Raw genomic sequence first — 26,940 nt, forward strand, 5'->3', positions numbered from 1 at the left:
ATAAAATATTGATTGCACAAAAAAATGAATATATCAATTTGATGATTGTAAAAAAGAATATTTCTAATTGATTTCGTTGAAAGAAGAAATTTTGAGAAAAAATATTCGTAGGAGAAAAAAAAAGTGGAATAAGGGGAAAAGAGAGAAAATTTATAAAAATTATAAAAAAATTCGAGTACATGAAATATATAAATAGAAGTCAATAATAAAGGATGACAAAGAAAAAAAAAACAAAAAAGAAGAAGAGAAAAGAAGTAACGATAGGAAAATCGATAACGACGGTGAAAGATAAAAAATAAGAAGAGGAAGTGAATGAGGTGGGGATGGGGTCAAGGTGGGGGTTTAAAGAAAAATTTGGTCGCGTTTTCCTCGATAGTATTATATCGTTGTGTGGTTGAAGATTCGCGTGTAGAAGAGGAAGAAGAAGAAGAAGAGGAACGAAGCGAAGGGAGAGGATTGGCGGAGATGCGGCATAGGATTCCGAGCGCGGTTGAGTGCTTTCTGGTTGGTTGGTAAGTGGGACTAGCGGGGACTCATAGGCAGAAGGCCCCCTACGAGAGCCCGCAGTCGGACTCGAACCCCGAACCAATCTCAGCATTCAACAAGTGGTACCCTTCTTAGTGTTTTCTATCTGACTTACTTGCTCCCTTTGTTAATTATATATTATTTAATCATCATTTGAACGTCCATTAATAAATATTTTAATTTAATTTTATTATTATTATTATTATTATTATTATTGTTATATTGTCGTTGTTGTTTTGTCCATTGTTTATTGAAAAATAATTTTCGTATCTCTTAGTGCGCGGTATCAGTTAATTTTATTTCGAAAAGATTTTGAAGGAAGAGGAAAAAGAAGAAGACAAGAGATTCATCTAATTACTGGTACGTTTATCAAAAGTTATCTTTTTTTTCCTTTTTGTCTTCAATTGATATTGATTAAAATAATTATAAATGAAATGGGATACGTTAGAATATAGATATAAAACACGGTGTTGGTAATTGTTTTGGGTAATGTTTAAAGTGAAAATTGAATATAAAGAAGATTTAAAAGATAATGACCAACACGAGATGATTTTCGGTTAGGTTCGTCTTCGAGTACTTCAAAAGGTCGCGAGGTTGAAGTTGACTGACTGACCTTGCGTTGTTAAAGCGCGTTCTTTAACTACGGGGTTGAGAACTAGAAATAAGATATTTTCAAAGAATATCATGAAATATCAAGATCAACGTTGATAATCTTAATTTAGAAAAATGGTTACGATAATTAATATTAATCGAATAATTATTTAATATCGAATATATTATTCATTATATGAATAATTATTTTTATATATATTTAAAATAAAATAAAAAAGAGTAAAAAAAGGAAGAAGGAAAAGAAGAAGAAACAAAACTAAACAATTTAAATATAATATAATGAAACACTAGAAGAGAAAAAAGAACTAACTAACAATAAGCGTAAGATGAAAATTAGTATAAAATGACAGTCATTTTGTTCGATGAAAGAGAGATGATTACGATGATGATACTTGTTGAAAGAAGATTTTAGTTTTGCTTTTTTCTCTTCTTCTAAACTTTGCATGACAGTTTAGCTTTCTCCCGTCAGGTATGTAAATGAATGATCTTGAGAGACAAGAGAAGAAGAAGATTAAAAGAAAAGAAAAAGAGAAAAAAAGAAAAAGAAAAGATCGACGGCGAAACTAATCTCGACCTCGACCCCTATGCATTTAGCGGTCTCGATGAAAACCAACTTTAAGTATACCACTTTAATTTTTTTTTCTTTTTTATTATTATTATTCATACATCTTTGTGTATGTCCTACCTTTTTCTTTGTGCACGTATATTATTATACATAAAAGAAAATTTCCGTTAGCATAAGTGATGTTTTATATAATATGATGATTAGATATACAATGATCTCTATTTTGGATTAGGTCCATTATACGTTTCTCTCAAATAGACGTCTTTCTACCCCTTTCCCCCACTTCTTACCCCTTTTCCTCTCATTTTGTTCAATAGATCTTTTTATACTTGTATTAAAATTTTTTTCATACTCCTATACAAATTATTCTATCATAGTTTTTTTTATCTAATTAATATTTTTTCTTTGTCTCGACATCGAAGAGATTATAATTTTTGTTCATTTTGATTATCTTCCTGTCTAGTTAGATTTAAAAGATCTTGTCTCTCTTGTTTACTGGGTTATCCAATATTAAAGTCATTTAACGTAAATCATGAGCTTTATCGTTAAAATCATTTCTCACACGGATATTCCTTTGCAATGTTCGTGAAGATGAAAATGAAGATGAAAATATTAAATCGACGGTATTCGACGAAGAATCGAATAATTTTGTTCTTATTCTTTTCTTCGCGTTCATCTTTTATCTTTACACACGTGGGAGCAGATTTAGTTCACACAATTAACATAATCGTGTAAGAAAAAAGAGGGTCTCTGTCTTCTTTTTCTTCACCTGTCAAGAGTATAAAGTTTACATTCCTACTTTTTCTCTCCCTCTTTTTTTTATAATTAATATCGATTCATTTCCTTCGTCTCGCAATTACATTCGATCCTAAATACAAGACCTACTATTTATTAACTGGAATCAAGAAAAAAAAGAATTCTTTCATTTCTTATTAGAAAACTTATAATGAAAAAAGAAAAAAAGAAATTACAAATATGAGTATATATTTGTAATATATACTAATAACTAATAAACTAAAAAAAACACTAGCACGGATGATAGTAATAAAAAAAAAAAAAAACAAGAAGAAAAAAATGAATAGAAAAAAATAAAACACTGTAGTAATATCTAAATAATTTAACAATAGAGCCGTTTATTTTGAAAAATTGGCCTAAGTTCTGTTTTAATATAGATATATATTTTTCAATAAATCCTACTCTAATATATATATTTTTATTTTTATTTATTGTAATATATATGTGTAATAACATCTACAAACTGAAAACTGTTAACCATCATAAAAAAGAAAACTTCAAGAAGGAAGGGGAAACAAAGAAAGAAAATAATAAAAATAAAATCTACACACAGGCCATTATCCAAAATATAAAAAAAGGACTCGGATTTATATTTCAAAAATTTGTTGATAAAATTTCAAGGAAAAAAAAATAGACACATTTCGAATGCAACGTGAATTGCATGGAATCTATCTTTCTCGACACAGACGAACGATCGTATGGTGAAAGATAAGACGAAGGAGAAAACCAGCAGCAGCAGCAACAGCAGCATCAGCATCAGCATCAGCAGCAACAGATAGCAAGATAGAATATAATAATGTAACGGGGATCGGAAGCTGTGCTTCGTCGCTTCTCTCCTTCCTCCCACCCACCCCTCCCACCTTCTTTTTCTTCTTCTTCTTCTTTTTCCACTTCTTTTACCTCTTCTTTTCTTTTCTTTTCTTCTTTCTTGTACGTGCTCATGCGTGCAGAAATCCGTGCGACCTTGCAAATGCAAAGAGAAGAGATAACGGCCCGTAAGGAATGTACCGGGTGACCTAATTCCAAACAAGTCTGTACGGTGAACGTGCGATAATTATCACGGCGCCTACGTTTCAGAGCATCGAACGAAACCGTAACGATGACAACGAAGACAACGACAAGTAACATAAGATGAAGATTAGGACGAGGACGAAAATAATATATATATCAAGGTCAAAGAAATTAAAAAACGAATCGGAAGTCAACGTAGTAAAATAATATTATAGTTTATTAGATTTTCTAAAGTCGATAGATCAATATTCTTCCGATGCTCGTAATGTTAAGTCAACGTTGACGAATGACTTCAAAGTAACAGTACAAAGAAGGTCTCGATTCAATGAATATAATGCTTGTATAATATATATATATACACATATACACACAGGAAGAAGAGAGACGCATGAAAATACTAGCTATTAATTCTTTATACTGATCTACATTATACGTTTGATTTGTTATATATTAAACTGCGAAAGATTGTAAAGTGTGATTTAAAAAAAAAAAAATTATAAAGAATGACTTATGAAGACTCGTACTTCGTTCATAGAAATCCTGCAATTATATTTAAAAAATAAAATAAAAGAATGCAAAATAAAAATTGCATTCATAAATCGAATGGAGAGAGGAAACGGGAGGAAAAGGAAAAAGAACAAAATGTGTCGTTTTATCGGACACGTGCGTTAAAAATTATCAATGATATTTATATATTAACTTATAAATGATGCATAAAATGCTATTAGAAAAAAAACTGCAAAATGAAAAAAAAATGTTAATGTACTTCTTTTACACCCCGTTTTAGGTGTCCTGCAATCGTGTTAAAAAAAAAAAAAAAAAAAAGAAAATAATAAAAATACACGAAAAGAAAGGGAGGTAAGGTGGGATAGGGTGGGGTGGTAGTTGTTGGTTGAGATAGAAGAAAAGAAAAAAAAGAAGAAAAAAAAAATGAGTTACCATTGATCGAACACGAGAGTCGGAAGTTATCTCGACGTTTATAAATATATTATATTATCGGGATAATCAGAGTGTGTACGGGTTGTCATAAAAATCAAAAAGATTAGAAAATGTGGTTTGTAAATGAGGAATTAAAAAAGAGCGCCGGAGGAGGAGGGCTTTCTTCGAGAAAACGTTATCGAGTTTTAAAAGATAATCTTTTTTTAGCGTCCTGCGTAAGATCGTTCCGTTATTAGAACGAGAGAGAGAGAGAGAGAGAGAGAGAGAGAGAGAGAGAGAGAGAGAGAGAGAGAGAGAGAGAGAGAGAGAGAGATAAGCTGGTAGAAAGACCGGTGTTTCACTCATGGAAAATCTTAACTCGAAAGTTTCTCCATGAAAAGAGAGAAAGAGAAAGAGAAAGAAAAAAAAATGCTGAGGTAAGGGTGAGAGGAAAGGGGGATTATTAAATCCATGTCAGTGGACTAAATCGTTAAATTAATGTTATCATTTTATTATATATATATATATATATATATATGTATGCTACCGCGTAAGATCGGAAATTGGATAATATCAAGATTTAAATGGTCGCTTGATGTATGTTCGAAGTATTATTATACAATAATAAATATAAATATTCAGGTCTTTCATTTGAACACATATTTGATGATACACATTGATAAGTGATCATGTGAATCTTGACATTGTCTAATTTCAATCTTGGTGTATATCCCAAATATCAATGTACAATAATAAACTCAAATATTCAGGTATTTCATTTGAGAACATATTTGATACGTGTTGTTGACAATTCACCATGTAAATCTTGAAATTATCTAATTTCCATCTTGATGATATATCCGAAATATTACTGTTTAATAATAAACCTAACCATTCGATCTTTCATTCGAAAACATATTTGGTACATGTTGACAAACGACTACGTGAATCTTGACATTCCCATTAATTTCGACCATTCACCCTACATATTCTATTAGATTTAATTGATTGTTAGTAAATGTCAAAGACGAAAAAGTAAGATAAAAACTGAGGGAGAAGATGAATAAAGAGAGAGAGAGAGAGAGAGAGAGAGAGAGAGAGAGAGAGAGAGAGAGAGAGAGAGAGGTTGTTGAAAGTAAGGGGAGAGAAAGGGGAAGGAGGAAAGGGAAGAAAATAAGAGGAAAGAGAATGGAAACGCGTACGGGTTGGTACTTATTCCAGTACACGCAGCATCATACCAACCATCCATATCGTGGTCCACCACCACCATCAGGTTGTTGCTTGCTGCTAGAGTTTTCAAATAAAAATAATGTTACCGTTAAAGGAAGGCCGAGCTAACTTCTCTCAACGTTAACTCTTTCTCTCTCTTTTTCCTTCTCTCTCTTCTTCTCTTCTCTTTCTTCTTCTCTTCTCTTTCTTCTTTTCTCTTCTCGTTTCGTTTGGATGATCTCGCGAGATCCGCTTGAACGTGAAACTCTTGCTTGTATCCGTTGCTTCTCTTCCTCTCGATGAATCAGAAAAAGATACTGAACGATAGAATGAGAAAGAGAAAGAGAGAGAAAGAGAGAGAATTGAAGACGCGTGGGAAATCAGTGTGACGTTCCCTTAGAACGATCTTTACGTATCGATAAATCCAAGTGTACTCAACAACTTAGTGTTGTCTCTTTTTTTCTTTTTTCTTTTTTTACGATCTCTCGAATCGATCTTTACATTCGATTTTATTCTTTTACAGTTTATAACATCGTCTTACTACTATTTTACTTTTCTATCTCTGACGTTTGTACACATCGAAATGGGGAGATGGGATACCTTCGGGGAGATCGTTTAACTAACGTAATTAACAAACTAGAACTGATCCTAAGAGAACACTACGAGAACACAAATTTTTTAAATGCTGTTTTCCCCCACACCCCCAACTTAACGTGGGACACACTACCCACCTTATTATTTTATTTTTAATTAAATGAAAATCTCATACCTGTTGTTTAACGTTTGATGACTCGTGGTATTAATGTTTGGGTAGAAAATTTTTATCAAAGCATGGCAACACATTAAAGAAATTAAAAGAACAAAAGAGAGAAAGGTGGGGGTGAGAAGAAGGAGGTTGATACTTTTAAAAAAATGACAGGATGATACTCAAGATAATAATCGGCAATTTATTCGCTCAATTAAAGGACTCTCATTGTCGTTAAAAGATAATCATCGTTTCTAGCGGTGAAACGGTTTTCACCATTTGTAAAAAATACAAACTTGCGTTGGATATAATGAGAATTAGATATTCGCTTGATAACGTTGTACAACATTAATCTCTTCTATTTTACGCGAGACATATAATTTCGCGAGATGATATTAACCCCCCTCCCTCATCAGTTAAGCTGAAAATAGGGTATTTTGTTATCAATGAATTGTAATCTGGAGATTTATTTTTTGTTTACACGATGACGATACGTACCAATTCTAAATTTTTCAATAACTTTTACACAACTTTTTAACAAGGTATATTAATTATTTGATATTAAATACTTACTACTACTTTTTGTTTCATCTTCTCACGTTTATTTATTAATTTATTACCTAACACGTGTATATCAACTCGTTGACACATGAAATATTTATGTTAACAATTGACAGTAACGTTCTAATAAATATTCTTTTTTCATTTCAGGTGTATTCGATTCAACGTTACTTCAAATACCGAAAAATAAAAAGAAAGAAAGAGAAGAAACAACGCAAAGATCATAAACGGATACTAAAGTGTTAAGAAAAATAAAACGAAACTAAAAGTAAAAAAAAAAATAAAAAAAAAGCAAATAAAAATAGAAACTTGTCAGTAGGAATAAAGATTAGAAGCGTAAACTCGTAAAAGGAATTAACGTGAAAGAGAAAGGAATAAAATGAAGACTATACGAACGATAGTATGTTTAGTATTACCAATCACCAGTTGTCTAGCATTGCCACCGTCTTCTCAACAAGAACACGCACGTAACTCGGTTAGAACGAAACAACAACAACAAACTACAGCAACGTTGCCTAATAGAATGACAACTGGTGTCACTTCAACGACCTTGGCATCGATGATAACTAGTACAAGTTCACAATTAAACCTCAATCATGTTTCAAGTTCAACCTTACCTACAACCGTTACTAATACTAATACTAGTACTATTACTACTAGTACTAGTACTACTACTACTAATCCTACACCTATTTCGAGTTCATCGTCATTCGTAACAACGACTTTAGCAACGTCATCATCTTCCTCAGCCAATCCGATCGTATCGGTTGCTTCAACGGAACAGATTATGTCGAGAACCGCAGCTACTTCCGGTAGCGGAAGTACAATATTATTGTCTTCAACTAAAAAGGTCAGCACGAAATTGGATGAACCAATTATTAGCAGCACTATGCCATCAACTTCGGGTAAAGAGACTCGTGAATCACCTGGGAAAATTCGACCTCAGATCAAACTCACGATGAATTATACCAGTGCTAGCGAAGTAAGTATATTTTTTTCTTCTTTAGTTTAGTTTAGTTTTCTAGTTTTTCTAGTATCGTTTAACCCATTCACTACCGATTACGAGATATCACATTTGATTGCAATTGGTCAACTTAAGAAGAAATTTATAAACGTTTGAGTTATTTGAATTATTAAAAAGAATTAATGAAAATTTTATATAATAATAATAGTATTTTTTTTTTAAACATTTCTATATATTTGTAACTTAATATCATCAGATTTTATGAAATACCATGATTTCTTTACAAATAAAATTTTGAGATTTAAAGTAAGATGTTCTAAAATTTGTTTAACAGTGAATAGGTTAATCCAATATTTTATCGAACTTCCTCCTGTTTTTCTTTTCCTTTTTTTTTTTTAAAGCTATTAATTTATTATAAGATTACTCATTCAGTTCGTCGTGAATCCATAAATCGTATTTTTAATACGAATACATAGAAACTAGTATGTTCTCAAGTTGGAAATCGTGTTCACGTTCCGTTAGTAGACTACGAAGTATCTAGAGTTTATCGTGATATAGTCACGATTGTATTATTGTGATTCGATCGTAATTCGATACATCCTTTAAAAAGATCACTTCGTTGTTTTCTCGTAAAAGAATATCTCTTACTTTATATAAAAGTATTTTCTTTTACTGTACTTTTTCTCTAACATAAAATAAATATATGTATATATGTTACGGTGAAGATCGAAATTAAATAATGTCAAGATTCACATGATTGCTTGATGTATATCCAAAATATTAAATGAACCAAAATATTCGGTCTTTCACCGAACACATACTTGGTATGTATTGGCATTTCGTCGTGTGAATTTTAACATTCTCCAATTTCGATCTTTTACGGTAATAAAATAATTAAAATGAAAAAAGCATCTTTCTCAAAGGGATTGGGAACTTTCTTTTCATCGACATTCCCGTTTAACCGTCCTGATATACGTCCAACGAGATAATTTATCGTAGAACAGTACCCGACGGACTTTCCTGACAACTTTCTTCGAACTAAAAAGCAACAACTTGTTTCGATCTACATCGTTGAAAGAAGATTTTTCCTAATTAGATATCTATCGATTTCTTCTAAACTCTCATATGAGGATTATCCGATCTTTTCTCCTCCTCTTACGCAATATATTAATATAAAATAATAATAATAATGATATTAATAATGGGATTAAAAAGAAAAACATATGAATAATAAATTGTAGTAAAAAAAATTTTTTTTAAATTTTAAAAACATAATGATAAATTCTATTCATATAAATATATATGAATAATGAATTATATAAGAAAATAATAATTAATTATATTATTATTTAATATATATATATATATATATATTTAATAACAATATTAAAAATTTTGTAAAATAATATATATACTGTAAAATATTTATAGAAAGAGATATAGTAGTTACTTAGATAAGATTTGTACGGGTTTAGTTAGAAAGGGACCCAGATTCGTACGAGGGTCGGTGAGTGTCGCGAGTTAGCTAGGGAAAAAATGCCAAATGGGTCGACCTAGAAAGTAGCAAGCGAGGCAGAACACACCACGTGCCACGAGTAAGATAAATACAAAGAGAATATAATACGTCCTACGTATATATACGATCAACGGAGAGATGATATCATCATATTATACCTTTTCTTTCGTTTTTAAACATTATAACGTTGTTATACTATCTTTTTACTGAGATAAAAACAAAACAAAAAAGCACACAAAAGTCTTTATCGTGATAATGAATTACGAACAATTAAAAAAGCGCACATACTTTTTCCTATATTTTTTTTTTATTTTCCTATCGAAAACTGAGATAGAGGGTCAATAATCAATCCCCCAGCCCACAGAAACATTTAATTTTGCCCATAATTATGAAAGTGATCTAATTGTAAGTCATATATCTCTTGTTTCGAGATATTTGAAAGATTTACATTTGAAAACTAAATAAATTCTGTATAACATGGAAATAACAAATACTATCTAACAATTTATCTTTGACAATATTATGAAAATTACATTGAATTTATTTAGTTTAAAATAATGTGATGTGATGTGAAATAACTGATAAACTTATTATTTTTTTAAATATTGACTTATACTACTTTCATAATTATGGGCACAATTATTATACGATATTGATTATTATACGTAAGATCTGCACTCCTCCCCATCCCTGCCGCCATTTTGAATTTAACAAATTTCTTGTTATCCTGTTACACGTACGGGCTTTTTTTGTATTATTTCTCGTATCGTTCGTTAAATTTACGAGATTAGTAGCGGAAAACAAAACAAAAAATTAATAGACAATCCTTGACAAAATCATTTTCTTTAAAAACAAACCATTCGTCGTATTATTGTCTCAACAGGGTTCCTTAACCCCACTCTTCCCCCACCACATTCCTATAACGACCGTAGAAATAATGTTAATATCCGTAAAATTGTGAAATAGAAAGAGGAAGAGTAAAGAGGGAATAGAAGGGGGGAAGTACACATAGCGGTCTAGTTAAGAAAAAAAAAGGTACAGCATTTGATTATGATAAGTCGGTGACAGTAGTTGGCTTGTAGCCTTCTCGTGGCTAACCGTAAGATGAAAAGATAGAAACGTAAACCAGGAGAGAAAATCACATAAGTTGAGAAGAAGAAAGACGAGGAAACAAAAAAAAAAGAAAGAATAATAATAATAATAAAAAGCGAGAAAAAGATACACCAAGTTGAAAGCTCAGTGTGAAAAAAACGCAGAAAGAGAAAAGAAGACAAAATTACAACGAATGAACGAGGAACGTGTAGTAGTAGTAGTAGTATAGTAGTATTAACATGTGTTCCTGATATGTATATATACAAAACGTACGTCATACGCATCATACAGGGTGAGCTAAATAAAAACTTCTATGTATCTAAATTAAAATAATTCTTAGCTTGTGGTCGTATTAAAAAAAAAAAAAGATCGGTGTACATTCAATTTTGTTTTTACTGGTTTTTCTTATTTTTTTTTTTACACGATTATTTTAATTTTAACACGATCGAATCAAATTCTAATTGTAAGAAAATAAATGTTGTTTTATCAATTAGGTACTTTTCTCTTGACGAGTTAAATAGTATTTTTCGATAGATACAATATATGTTAATTCTTTTTACATGTATTCTTCAAGAACGTATCTGTCGATTAACAAAAAATCATAATTAGTTATATCACGTAACAGTAATTTAAAAATAATATAATTGAACTTCTTTTTATCAAAAAAACAAAAAAAGAACTGATTTTGAGGTATCTTATTTTTTAATAAGATAAAAAAATAATACAAAAATTAAATTTTGTCCAAATGAAATATTAATATTAAAATATTAAGTAATTCATGAAAATTATTGTCAATAACCAGTTCACATATAGTACTCACACCTTGTATATGCACACATAACACATATACACGTATGTACAAAGAGACGAGATAACACATAGAAATCATCATTATGTCTTTGCCGTCTTAGCAAAGAGACTAACAGAGTGACTCTCTCTCTTTTTCTCTCTCGTTCTCTCATGCTTTCTCGCTTTCTTTCTATCTTATTTTCTTTCTCGAGTAGACAAGCCCCGTGATCTTGGCAATGCACTTCGCAAATGCACTCTCTTCTATGCGCTCCTTTTAGAAATAGAAAGAGAGAAGGTAAAAGAGAGAAAAAGGGAAGAGAGAGAGAGAGAGAGAGAGAGAGAAAGAGAGATAGATGCCATCTCTTGCGAGTCATTACCTTCAATTCAACTTTAATGGTCCGATTCTTCTTATTAGACGTAAGCGCAAGAGAAGGCGGTTATGCGTTTTCCAACGACTGCAATCATCAACGCGCCTGTATAAACCTAAACGTAATTACGCATCTCTTTCTTTCACCTAACAAAAGCAAAATGCAAGTAAAGTTGTGCTTTCTTCGATTCCGAGTTTAGCTTTAGCTGAGGATGGGCACGTATGTATTTCTTTCAATGACAACGGAATAGAAAATATGTTATTTTAAAGTACACTTATGTAAAAGAATAATTAAAAAAAAATAATTAAAATAATTAATAATAATAATAATAATAATAATAATAATCGAGTAAAAATATAAAATAACTTAGAAACGAAGTAGACTAATAAGGTGAGGAGTAGGAAGAAGAAAAAGCAGTGGAAAAAAATAAAAAGGAAGAGATGATGAATAAACCGGCTAATTGGAAAAGAACCGTGTGGTTCGTTATGTTTTCTACAAACTGGAAAAACGTTCTCGATGTAAGAAAGTAGCAAATCAGAGAAAAAGAGAGAGAGAAAGAAAGAGAAATTAAATAATAAAAAAAAATATAAAACAAAAAGAAATAGATAAGGAAATTTTCTATTTATTTCCAACGTGTGTTACCTTTTAATATTTTATTTTGAAAATAATATATATATATGAATGTATTCATCGTATAAATAATATCGAAAATATTTATACTAATTATTATCAATGAATTATAATATCAAGTGAGAAAAGAAAAGGAAGAGAGGAATCTGAGATATGTTGTAAAATTTTTGTTGGAATCGTATTAAACTTATTTCTATCTAGAATGAGTTCTTCGTATACGTTAAACGAAATATCTTCAGTATATTCCCTCTCTTCAAACTATAATCATTAAGAACGGAACGCATCTATTTATTTATTTAAATTTTTATTCTTTTTTTGTTTCGTTTCCAACAAAACTCATCTTGAATAACAGAGACGTAATTAAGACGCGAAAAGTATGCTTAAGGTAGTTAAATCATTTCGGACGAATTACAACGAAAAGAAAAAGGAAAAAAGAAGAAATATAAGAAGAAGAAGAAGAAGAAGAAGAAGAAGAAGAAGAAGAAGAAGAAGAAGAAGAAGAAGAAGAAGAAGAAGTAGTAGAATAAGTAGAAGAAAAAGAATAAAAAGAAATTGAAAGAACAAGCCGGATATTATCATCAACGATTTCAACGTAGATTGTTATTATTGTAATTGCGCGGATGCTTCCGCGTACGGAAAATTTTCAAATTGTTTTTTTATTGACCCCAATTTTTCGCAACATCTCTTGATATAGATTATCAACTGTTAACATTAAGATAAAATAATAAACGATTTAAATAAATTGATTAACGTTTATTATTTTCTCGTACGATACAGATACCGATATCGATCGATATATCGAGATCGGTAACTCGGATATAACGATGATTAGAAAATTGTAGAACAATAATTATTCTAGGAAGAACTTTATAAACCAAACGTAATATTTAAAATAACCGAATTAACTTATATACACGTAGAAGGAAAACGTGATGACTGTTCTCTCTTATTTTTAACGATTTCCTAGCTAATACGAGAGTATTATATTACACGTACAGTAGTAGGAACGTTAGGTTTTAGTGCCGAAGTCATGGTGTCTTATGGTTAGTTAGTCTAACGTTTAATTAAAATGAAAAAAAAAATAGAAGGAGCAAAAGTGGAGAAAACTAAAAAGAGAAAGAAAGTAAGAAAAAAATAAAAATAAAAATAAAAATAAAATTAAAATATAAAAAATTACCCGTGTAAAAAAAAAAAGAAGAAAAAAGAAACGATAGGATTTTACAGTTAAACGAGAAAACCAAAGTTGTACAGATAGGTAAATTATTAGAACGCGATTCTCATTGGAATATAAGAATCTCTTACATATATTTCTTTCTTTCTTTCTTTCTTTCTCTGACGATAAACCAATGGTTTGCGGTTTCGTCGAGAGTCCGCTCAAACGAGCATTGATCGGAATACGAGAATTATTAGTTGCGCTCGCTTTACGGGAAAATACTTTACGAGTTCGTATCACCGGTAACGTCCTTTCCTCGAAGATATCTGATACAAAGTGGCCTTACCGATTTTCTACGCTTGGTCGAACGACGATAATCTTTCAACGGTTATCTTCCCCCTCCCCCTATATTATTCCCGATAAAGGAAAAATCGTTCATAATCGATTCAATTGATCGGTTAAACATAAAGTAGCTTTTAGGAATTAGAAAGAAAAAAAATTATAAATAAAATTTAATTAAAAAAAAAGCCAGAACGAATAGGAAAGAAATAAATTTCTGAGAGAAGATATTCGAGAAAAATAAAAAGCAATTCGATTGGTTAAAGAAGAAAATGACAAAGTTTCTCCGTAACGGTTTTATAAAAGACAAAGACCTTGTCTATTCCATGGACAAACTGTATATCAGAGGATATATTTTCAATTTCGACCGCAAAAGATGATTGCAAAAACGATTTTATTTATTTCCGTTGGATTCGAACGGACGCGTCTCGCTCAGCTGATCTCCAAGACGCCCACCATTTTGTCCGCCATGTTGCCCGCCCTCTTTACTAATTTCAAAACGATCTCGACTTATCGCTTCGCGTGATCACAGGTTACGACGAATTGAAGGGAAAAAACCAACGATGAAGAAGAAGAAGAAGAAGAAGAAGAAGAAGAAGAAGAAGAAGAAGAAGAAGAAGAAGAAGAAGAAAATAAAATAAAATAAAATAAAAAGGAAAAAGAAAGTAAGAGAGAAAAAAAATTACACGGAAAGAAATGTCATCGAGGAATTCGCAATCGGCTAGGAATTATTGTGTTCTTTTTTTTTCTTTTTCTTTCTTTCTTTCTTTTACGGAACGATTTTAGTCTATTATTCGTACGATCGTTCCTCGAAACGAACTCTTGAAGGCACTCGAAGTGTTAGCTCGGCCGTGACTTGGCGCGATTTACAAAAAAGCAAGCAATCCCGCAAAAAGCAAATTCCTCGCGAGAACGGACGGGTTTCCTAGCACGGGACAAATTGAAGAGAAGATAAATAAGTATAAAAGTACTATACTTAGATTTCTTATTGTCGCAATTCGAGACCGTTACCGAAACGAAATAAATCATCTGAAGAAAAATAAAATAAAATGAAAAAAAAAGAAAATGTAGTAGTTAATAACTACTAAAAGGAGGACAAATGAATCGGTATAATATCAATATCGCTAGTGGAACGTGACGATGATATTCAACCAAGTAAACCGATCCCTAATTATACGAAATATATACTTATTTAATTACTTTTTATATAGTTTAAAAAAATAATTTAAAAAAAATTTGTATCGTCAATTATCATAAATTATATAAATTGAACGACGATAAAAATATCTAACAAATATAATTAATTTTTTTTTACTTTCAAATCCTCCATGAGCCCGTATAACTTTAAAATCATTACCATATATAAAAAAAAAGATAATTTTTCTTTATATATATTTTTTATAATCTCTATTTTGTAATCAATAAAAGATTCTTTATACCGATTATTATCAACTCTTACTCGAAAATGTACAAATAAATTAAATATCTTTGACAATTGTAAATTTGTATTTTAAAACTTAATATTTATTACGCGATTATGAGTTATAAAAATTTATTTATAATCGTAAATAAAAAAAATAAAAAAAATTATTTTATCATTTATGTATATTGAAGTACAAAAAAAAAAGTTTAATAATAAATCAATAAAAAACGTTGACAAGAGAATAAAAAGAAAAGTCGCGGGAAAATTCTATTATTATGATATTGAAAGTAAATTAAAACAACACTTTCCATATCTTATTTTTAGCTAAAAAAAAAAAAAAGAAAAGAGAAAAAAATAAAATATCTTTTGACATAAATGATGCTTTATCATCGCATCTTCATCTAGATCGAACGTACGTTAGCGAATACTTTGATCGATCCTTTTGAAAGAAGCGTATCGATATATTATATATGTATATAACGATCGATAATATAAGATAAAATCGTGAGGTAGATGATACTTCTGATTAATTGTCTATTAATCATACGTGCGGTTCCTCTGATCTAAAAGGAAATGATTGATTGATCGAAGAAAATCAATCGATCGTTAAACTGACTGATCGATTTCTCGATGATCACAAAAAAATCGATAAACGAGAAAACGTCCAGATGTAGTAAACAATTTATAACGAATTAAGCGAATTCATGGTCATCGAATGTATATGATGAATACATAACAAAATAAAGCATCTATTTCTATTCATATACCGGGTGTCTCATTTCAAACGATATGAAAATAAATACTTTAAACGTATATTAGTTTTGTAAATAAATATTTTGAAATGAAAATAATTATTTATAAAAAATATTATGAATAAATATTTTTTTTGAATCCTATTCCTATTTCGAATTACTTTCGCATATACGCGTAACAAATAATTACATTACAAGCACGTATATACCATTTACAATGTTAATTTCTAATTAAATAATAAACATTTAATTTAATCCTGTTTTACAAATCTTTACGTTTGTATATTAAGAATTAAGCATCTTGTAATTCTATAAACAAAGCAGAAATGTGCACTGACAATTTCAAACTTTTTTCTAAAGGTTACAAAAGGATTAAATATTAATCATTTTACATTACAATCATTGTATAAAAAAAATACGTTATCGTAGAGATAACAAAATAAAATATACAGAAAGAAAAGTAAATAAAAATCGTTTGTATATTGAAACTTTTATTTATAATAAATAGGGATCCAAATGATGTGTTTGATCAAATTGTTGAGACACTCGGTGTGAGGAAGATATATATATATATACTAGGGGTGCCCCGGCCACGCGTTGCTGTGGCTTTTTTGACGTGAAAACTTCTATTTTATTGCACGTGTTTTTTTTTCAAACTTAGCTCATAGCATAATTTTTATTGCGATTTTTTTTTACTATTAATATATACTCCCGTATTTATATGGGTAACTTCTTTAAACACAAACTAGATCATGTAATATTTTAATTAGTACACGATTTACAAACTGGAATTGAATAACTTCGATTATCGACTCGAATATTCTCTATAACTCGAATATCGTCTAACTTCAACATATAAACTTTACGATTTACAAACTGGAATCGAATAACTTGGATTATCGACTCGAATATTCTCTATAACTCGAATATCGACTAACTTCAACCTATAAACTTTTCGCATAACAATTTATAAATAAAAAATTAATTAAATAAACAATTTAAATTGGACCGAATTGTAAATCTAAACCATTATCGAATCCACCTTAAGACACACAAAAAATTTCATTAAAATCGGTCCAGCCGTTTAGGAGGAGATCAATTACATAAATGTGCACAGAAGAAATATGTATATAAAGATATATATATATATATATATATATATATATGGAAGGATGGTTGAATAATAAAAGAGACATTTAACGATCGTCACTTCCAGTTGCGTTCAAAGCCCCATTATATTCGAGCGATCATTCGCAATGGGGTTTACTTGCGGAAATCGCATTAGCGTGAAAGAGATTAACGACAATGAGCTCAGAGATTTTTTATTCTTTTTTTTTCATTACCACGATTCTACTCTTGCTTTTAAATTAGATTTATTCTCGTTCATATATGAATAAGCATAGATCACCTATCCCCCAATAAAAAAACTATCTTCACTTATTATTGATGCATACATTTTATCATCATTTTTATTTTTGTTGTTATTGATCAGAACGAAAAGAAGGAGAAAAATAGTTTACGAGGGGAAGGGAGTAAAATTCTTAGCAGAAGTATACTAGCAATGAGAAAAATATTCGAAAAATTAATTCCTCGAAAAGACTCGATGATAAAGAAATAATAATAATAATAATAATAATAATAATAATAATAATAATAATAATTATTATTATTATTATTATTATTATTATTATTATTATTGTTATTATTATAACAAAAAGAAAAAAATAAGAAGTAACATCCAAGAGGTAATTTATGAGAAAGAAAATAAGTACGTAGGATTTTACTTTATCGATACTCGAGAAACTAATCGAAGCGTGTCGGTTTATAAGAGTTAAAAATCGTTGAGAATTTAGATGTACGAACGATCGAGTAGTATTAGTAATAGTAATAGTAATAGTAGTTGTTTGTGGTGCCATCGTAAAAAGATAAAATTAAAAGAAAAATAATATTTAAAAAGGGGAGCGCGGCATAATTCTACGCACGGTTAAACAGAATATTAATTGCTCGTCATAGTTGGAACCAGGACATCGAGAAAGCGTCTCTCTCGATGTCCTGAAAACGTCAACTTTGTGAACTACGATGTTGTATAGATGCATTTAAACGATTTTCAAACGATTATCGATCATACTTATTTATTCAACATATTTACTTTAATTATTTTATAATCATTTTGGCGATTAGAGTAAAAATATGGAAAATATATGTAGGATTTAAAAAAAAAGAAATAATAATAATACGAAATCAATAAGCATTTGTCAACGTATACTTTCTTTTTTTTTCTTTTTCTTTCTTGAATAGATTTTTCATCATACGAATTTTGATCATCATAAAACTTATTATCATAGAACTATCGTCTAACTAACATTAGTTTCTCTTTCTTATCATGAATTAATCATCCCTGGAATATTATGATCTAGTATGGTATAACATTAGAACATAACGAGAGAAGAATACCGGTTTTGCCTTCCTCCCTAAGAAGAAATGCAGTTGCTGTTGCTGCTTCTGCTTCTGCTAGTGCGTTTCGTTAGAACAAAAATAAAGGAGAAGTAGACAAACGAGCCCCTGAGTACTTTGAAACCATAGAATCCTTTATTCCATTGGTAACGTTGGATAGAAGCAATCTCGTATAACCTTAATTAACTATAGTATAGTACTTTTTTTTTTTAATCCTAAGAAATATTTTTCTATTTAAAACTCCCGATGTATTTTCCGTTCGATAGTTTTATCTTTGAAGTTTTTTCCACCACATTAAAAAACGGTAGAAATCGTTAATACTGGAATAAGCTTTTTATCATAGTAAAAAATCATTATTTCTTCTCTCTCTCTCTCTCTCTCTCTCTCTTTCTCTCTTTACTTCTGTTTCTCCTCCCAATGCACGAAAAATCCAGGTACGAGTAACAACATCCAAAGTTACCCATGTACGATTTACATTTCCGTTTCTCTCTTTCTCTTTTTCTCTTGGCACTGTTTTCTGTCCGGTTAGTCGCCGACACGTTTTTCTATGTCTATGTATTGATAAATACGTGTTGGTTAAAACGTGTACGTGTAAGTGTAAGTATATGCGAATGGTTAGGATCGTGGCACGTGAGAGATTCATGGGGCTTTCGTAGAAACGTCGATTTTGCATCTCCACGATTCGTGGCCTCCTCTATAAAACGTGAATCCTACTTATACGTTCACCGAAAGGGGCAACCTCACTTTTTCTTCTTCTTATACTTCTTATACTTATACTTCTTCTTCTTCTTCTTCTTCTTCTTATTATTATTATTATTATTATTCTTCTACTTCTACTTCTACTTCTACTTCTACTTCTACTTCTACTTCTTCTTGTTTCTACACTGCGATTTATGGAGCAAAGAGAAGAGCTACGATTCTTATTTATTTGTGTATGTGTATGTATACGTGTATTCAAATGATCATCGCACATGAATATCTTGACCACTACTATTAATGTTGTGGTTACATCAACTACTACTACTACTACTACTACACTACAACACTACACAACTACAACACTACTACTTCTATTACTACTACTACTGCTAGTACTATGACTACTACTATGACTACTACTACAACTGCTAGTACTATGACTACTACTACTACTACTGCTAGTACTATCACTACTACTACTACTATTACTACTAATATCAATGAGAGAACTAGTATGTATGTACAAGAATATACTTATAAACTAACCAATACATTATTACTACTTGCATCAAAGATGCACACCTTTGAAAGTTAGTTGCGAAAGGAGAAGGCCTCCCCTTCAGATATATCTCGGACGCGCGTGCAATCCACCCACGCGTGTCACAACGACCACGCGTTTTTCTTTCTCTCTCTCTCTCTCGGTTTCTCTTCCCCCTCTCCCCCTTACCACCATACTCTTTTGCCTTATCTTCTTTCTCTATGTACAAGAGGACTATCGTGAGACATCCTATTTATCGCACGGCTTCGAGTATTTGACAGGCATGAAGTTAAGAAAAACGATATATATCGATCTTATTACCGATCTTAGGTTAGACTCAGGTTGATTACCAGATAGTTACCAGTTAAGATTCTTAACATTTCTTCTTGTGTTCAAACTGATATAGATAAATTTACTACTATATTTTATTTGTTAATTTTAAAATTGTTTTGAAAAAATTGGATCATGCGGTTTTTTTTTTTAATTATTATTATTATTAATCGTCATGGTGGGTGTAACAGGTGATCGTGGATTGTTTTTTGTGATGCATTCGAATGTTTTTTTTTTTTAATACGTAATTGTAAAAAATTTAATGAACATCGATGGTCGACGAATTTTCAAAAAAAAAAAAAAAAAAAAATACACAACTGCAATTCAACGTAACAATCGATGCATTAACAAATTGTATTTTATATTTGTACAATTATTTGATTTATATTTAAAATTTATCTAATTCATAATTGTCAAAAGTGTCTACCGAACAGAAAGGGTTAATAACCTTCCCCTTTTCCCTTTCCCTTAAATTAAATGAATCCTTTTTTTGTATTCTTTATTTTGAAAAACGAATATCGAAAATTAATTTTTCATTTTAAAAATCTTTTTCGTTAAAAACTCGAAACGAACTCTAGTTGAAGATTTTAATTTTATAGTATTGTTATTGAAGATATATATGAATGAATAAAAAAAAAGAGATAGAGGGTAATTTATACAAAGAGGCATAGTTATTTCTATTCTTTCATGAGTTATTATACAAGCTCGCCAACAGATTGTCAGTCTCTTTTCCTACACGAGAGCTATCTTTCTCTTTAGCTGAATCATTGCACTTTCAAACAACGAGTAGCGAACTTCTCCTGTCCACGAGCGTGATTCGCAGGAACGTGGCAAGGATAAGGAAAAGGAGAAACAAAGAAGAAAAACAAAAACAAAAAGAACAAGAAGAAGAACAAGAAGTACAAGAAGAGAAAGAGAAATCACGTACAACAAACTCTAAAAGGATTATAATAATAAAAATAATAATAATAATAATAATAATAATAATAATAATATAAAATAATAATAATAATAATATAAAATAATAATAATAATAATAATAATGACGATGACGATAATGATGATGATGATGATGATGATGATGATGATGATGATGATGATGATGATGATGATGATGATGATGGTGGTAGCTAATGTTACTGTTAATAGTATTAGTGATGGTTGTAACCTATAAGATAAGGCCAAGGTAAAACACCACGATTCTCTACAGTGTCAGCGACCCCATCGAAATTATTTATTCCTAAAAGGGTAAAGCCTTCGCTAAATTTGCGATCAAATTCTTAAATTAAAATCAAACATTCTCCATAGAAAAATGTTAGAATGAAAGAGAGGAATAGAATAAGCTTTTTGTAAGCTGTTGAAACGAGAAAGAACGAAATCATCAGAAAAATTACATACGAGATACGTGAAATGGGATGGTTCGATCATGCGCGTGTCTTGTTCCCCGGGATAAAAGAAAAGAAAACCAACAAAAAATACTAAATCAGCATCTTTCCTTTCGTTGGTTCGGGATGATGATCATGCGAACGATTCAAGGAAGTTCCAACCCCTGCGTGGTTGCACATTTTAACGAAGGTTAAACGTTCTCGGCACGAAGCAACGGAACGATGAACGAATGAGATGAAGCAACGAAATGAAAAAAAAAAAAAAAGAAAAGAAAAAAATGGGAAAAAAAGAAAGAAAAAAGTTGGTATTTGAAAGAAAGAAAACTTCCATCAAATCGAATGGCTAACCCCTCCCCCTTCCTCAGCACCTCCCTCTACTCCCAACCCATCTCTTTCGTCGTCCGTGAAGCGACCGGACGGCTACCGGAAGCGAAACGAAGAATATCGATTCGACACGCGAAAGCAGCTGCACACGAAAGGTCGACGACGAGATTTCGTGATCGAAACTTCTTTATCCCTTTTTTTTTCTTTCTTTCTTTCTCTATGTGTATTGACCCCTTGAAGTTAGCACGCGAATAAAAGACAATAAGACACTTCCTTTCTTTTCACGTTTGCCATTGGACACGCCTACGAACTACTATGCTATACTAGAGAAAGATAGATGATGATGATGAAGAAGAAGTAGAAGTATAGAAACGTACGACCCGGAAGAAAGTGTAGATTAGACTCGTGCACCCTAAGAGCTAAGAGGTTCCGGTGGGGAGCATAGCTTCACGTTCCAGGAAGAACTTGCGATGAGTATCCATCTTCTTCTTCTTCTTCTTCTTCTTTTTTTTCTTCTTCTTCTTCTTATTCTTTTTTTTCTTCTTCTTCTTCTTATTCTTATTTTTATTCTTATTCTTATTTCTTTCCCTTTCTATTTTATCCTTTTATTATTTTATTATTTTGTTTATTTCTTCAACTTCAACTTTTTATTTTCTTCCAATTTGTATTGGGTCCTTTTCACCGCTTTGCATCATTCAATATCTTTTTATTCTTTATTTTTCAATTTTTCTCTATTGCAACTCATCTTTCTCTTTTCCTTTCCTTCTTCCATCTCTTTTAAAACGTTACCAAAAGATTAATAATATACACTCTTTTCGAGAAAGAACAACGTGGTATCGTTTGAAAAATAAAAATAAAAAAAATAAAATCACTTTTACCGTTTTTTTTTTTTTATAACTATACAGTTAATTAACCACGAAGAAGAATTTGAGATCGTTTGGAAAAAAAACCTATTAAATATTTAAAAAAATATAATGAAAAGGAAATTAAAAAAGAAATAAAAAAATATAGGAAAGAAACAATTAAAATTCGAATTCTATTCAAGAAAATTATTTACCTTAATTCTAACGCTCGATACAAGTATGTAAGTACTTACTTACTTAGTTACTATACACTTTGAAACAATGTCTCCCCCAAAGAGGTAAGCCCCGTTATAATAGTTACAACGCGTCGAGTTAACACGCTCAACGATATTTGCTTACGGTACCAACGTAAAGGATACGTTTAGATCGTTTTAACCGGCGTTCGACATGCAAACGAAGAGATTGTGTTTAGTTCCTTACCACTACTACTACTCGAGAAAATCTTGTTTCGATCGATTAAAAATCATTCAAATATATACGATATTGAATGTAATTCAAATAATAAATATTTTCTTTTAATGACATTCGTATACTATAATATGAACGACGCGGAATATTTTTTCAGATACACGAAGAATTAATAGAAAAAAAATAAAAAACTCATTTTTTCTAATATGCATCCTAATAATTATAACTAAATTGTATGTAAAATATTTTTAAAGATTCATTTAATTACGTTGACCGCAATAGAAACCACAATGTTAAGATTAAATGCAATACTATGTAATAACGTTGGGGGACCCCCTCGTGGATCCAATTACAAGAAAAAAAAACTATGATGTTACAGACAACGTGTTAAGAAATAACTCAAAAGAAATAAAAAAAAATATAATTATTAATACAATTTACATATATATATATAAATATTAATCATTAGAATAGACAGGAACGTTTATTCGCGAGCTATTTAAAAGTTAGAAAAAAAGAAATGTTCGTTTAAAACACAGCACTCTATTTTGCAGACAGGAGTAAGATTGCCGGAAGGAGCAAGCGCGGCATTGGCTAAGCCAACCAAGTATCATTATTATCCTCACAATCAGCACATTTATTTGCTTCCGGAGTGTGCGGTCCAACAAGTTTGCAATGCCGTTTACGTACGATTGAACTTCACTCAACCACTTTGCGCCTGTCCTGGACGTTACCGCGACCCCTGCAGTGCTTCCCTTGACAGTGACGATCATCACACCACCGAATTGGTCACCGATCCGCGTACCAAGGTAACAAGATTACTATATTTATTTATTTTACGTAGGAAGTTTATAAATTAATCGATCAAAAAAGTAAACAACAAGTTTTATGAATCCAATTGTTCGATTAATACTCGACTAATGTTCGACTAATTTTATAATAATTATATTCTTACATTATATTATCAACAATTTATCAACCTAATTCCTCTTATTGCAGGTAAACCTTCTATTAAATTTAGATTAAAAAAATTTGAGAAAATCTTGGTAGAACAATGTATTTCTACGGCACTGAATAATACAATAACTGCTTAATAATATTTAAAAATTAAATTATCTGAAAATAATGACATGAAGGAATGAATGAATTTTGAATTCTCATATATAACACGGTTTCACTCGAAACGACATTTTCTAGGAAACCATTTAAACGTATTATAAGAAGGTTACCTGTATTAACCCCCATTAATTGGCAAATATGTAAGAAATTGTTCCTATTGGGAACATGAAAAAAAAAACTAATAAGAAACTATATATATATATTCATATACGGAAAAAATATAAGATAACTTTTTTGTAGAGCATTAAATTTCCTACAAAATTCTTCTAGAACATTTTTCTGTACAATCAATAAATGATGAGGTATGAATTTTATTCTATTGGACTGAAAAAAAATATAAAACTGCGATGCGGAGGATCTTCCTATTAAAATTAAGAGCTCATGTTTGGTGAGAATTGTTTTAAGGTTTCTAGCAACCCATTTTTCCGTGGCACTTGAAAAAAAAAAAATTCATTTTTTTGACCCACCCTATTATATATATTTCTTTTATTATATACGTTATCTTATACATACAAAAATAGCTATTATTTATAACAATCCATGTGTAACCACAGAGTTGGTGTAAGCAAAATTTGAAAATTCCCAAATGGGGGATAGTACCAGATAATGGGTTAATATTTTAACGATAAAAAAAAAGAAAAAAAGAAACAGAAAAATAATATTGAAATATCGATCGCGGATTCGTTTGATTTGAAGATAAATGTTCTATTATGATAAAACTTATACCACCACCACCAACCAACCACCCCGTGTATTTCCTATAGTACATGCTCGCCAATTACTCGATACATATTAATTAAACGAAAAGGATGAAGAAAAGGAGAAGAAGAAAGAGGAAGAAAAGGATGTGGTTGTGTACTTCGTCACGAAGCAATTCCGTATGGATAATGAGCGATAGGATTCTGGTTACCGGTTGTTGAGAATGCCTACGGCTCGTGCTCATGCTCGTGGTGGTGCTTTTGCTTTTGCTCTTTTGTGCATTTGTGCTCATCCTATTCGTCTATCTCTTAGTTTCTTCTCTTCAGTGATGCAATGCAGAAACTTCGTGAAACTTAAGAAGGACGACAACATAAGGGAAGAAGAAGGAGAAGAAATAGAAAACCGGCAATGTCGGTCCGCAAGAAACGTTCACTCACTTTCAACCGGTGTAACGACCTCGCAAAACGTAACTCGTCTGCTAAAGAAACCGCAGTCGACGCACGTGTTCACTTTTTTTCTTTCTCTCTCCTTTTTTTTGTTCTCTTTCTCCTTTATTTTGCTTAAAACCCACCATAAAGTAATGTAATTATAAGAACCCATATACTTATATATACATATTTTTTTTAAGAGAGAGAGAAGACCAATAATGTACGAAGAGCGTATATATACGTTCCTCAAAAATACACTATCAAATATGAAAAAACAAAACCCTCCGTATCCAGCGATTATATTTTGTCTCAACCATTCCGGAGCGAAAGGGACGAATGAATTGAACGAATGACATATATCGTTTCTATTACTATTGTTAATTACTACTATGTTAACTACTAAGGAAAAAAAAAGAAAAAAAAATATATATATATATATATGTCGTTTATATTCCAGGCTTTAACACTCGTGAAAACGTGCGAACCGGTGGCTGAAATGCGTGAATGCAGAGCACCGAGGGATTGGTCACTCCTAGCCCTTCAAAACACTCGAACGGGAAAATCTCATTATTTGGTGATATGCCGATGTCCAGATTCAAATATACTTGGTAAGAAAAGAATATAAAAAAAAAACAAACATATTTGGGAGAATAATATTCGTGTAAACAAAAAAAGAAAAAATGGATGACCTTAGTAAAAAAAATTCTTTTCATTGTTATTGCAGAGGGTCCTATGAGCCACGATCAACCAACTTATGCTAGTGTACCAGGAATTCGCGTATATGGAATGATGTGCGTACAAGGAAATAGAAGAGGTCGACCATTAAGACATATACGTAGTCTTATGGGTCAGTAATACCACTTTATCTTTAATCTTTCTACTATATATGATATTTTTTATTTTAATTGACAAAAGTAATTGAAACTCGATTTTTTTTTTTTCATGAAATTTCATTTCAGGTTTCAACAACAATTTGGAAGAAAATACCGAACAATTTTTATTCGGTGATGATGATAAACCAGAATTTCCTTGGGATAAGGTTGATCAGTTAATGAAGACGGCAGTTTGGGAATGATTTTCTTCAATTCCAATTTTTTTTTTATATTAGCTATTTATATCTCTATGGAACTTTTAATTTTTATCCTCTTTCACAAACTACAATTCACTTTTATCTTTTTAACTGTCTTTCCTTTATGCATATGTTTTTTTTTCTATTTTTTTTTTTTTTTTACTAAACCATCCATATACACGGCTTCATTTCATTTCTTTATTTATTACAATATCATCCTTTTTCGCGTTTATACTTTAGAGATATTATTATACTTTGCAGATAATATATATATATATATATATATATATATATATATATATATATATATATATACTCGTATATTTATATTATTCATTAAGTTAAACACTGAAAACTCGAAATTATTGGCACAAAAATTAGTTGGATTAGAAAAAGACGTAAGAAGAAAACAAAAATACAGATAGTAAATTTTCATTATATTTTTCTTTAATGTCGTTGAATGTCTTGATAAAGAGAATTCAAATCGAAGATTCGAAATTTTTATTGTTCGTCCCAGAAAGTAGATCTTAAGAATTGCATGTAATACATGAAAGTTACAGATACTTACGTATATGTAAGTTAATGTACTTACACGATCGAAAATGTATAACGATTAATTATGATATATATATAAGTATATATTAATAGGTTTTTAAA

The 26,940-nt window shown here is 30.6% G+C and overlaps 2 protein-coding genes across 2 annotated transcripts in view; one reads left to right on the forward strand and one right to left on the reverse strand.

Moving 5' to 3' along the window:
• Nucleotides 1–26,539, forward strand: dsx-c73A (doublesex cognate 73A). Its single transcript, XM_089177477.1, has 6 exons — nucleotides 1–885; nucleotides 7,092–7,923; nucleotides 23,523–23,777; nucleotides 25,672–25,822; nucleotides 25,939–26,061; nucleotides 26,174–26,539. Exons 2-6 carry the CDS (start codon nucleotides 7,321–7,323, stop codon nucleotides 26,287–26,289), a joined length of 1,248 nt encoding a protein of 415 aa, XP_089033603.1. The 5' UTR covers nucleotides 1–885; nucleotides 7,092–7,320; the 3' UTR covers nucleotides 26,290–26,539.
• The window catches only part of LOC107066521 (elongation factor-like GTPase 1), a 71,217-nt gene that overhangs the window by 39,761 nt on the left and 4,516 nt on the right, over nucleotides 1–26,940 (reverse strand). The gene's annotated exons all lie outside the window — the stretch shown is intronic.

This window comes from Polistes dominula, unplaced genomic scaffold, assembly GCF_049000335.1.
Source record: "Polistes dominula isolate Pdom_NZ unplaced genomic scaffold, Pdom_raw_medaka contig_24, whole genome shotgun sequence".
NCBI lineage: Eukaryota > Metazoa > Arthropoda > Insecta > Hymenoptera > Vespidae > Polistes > Polistes dominula.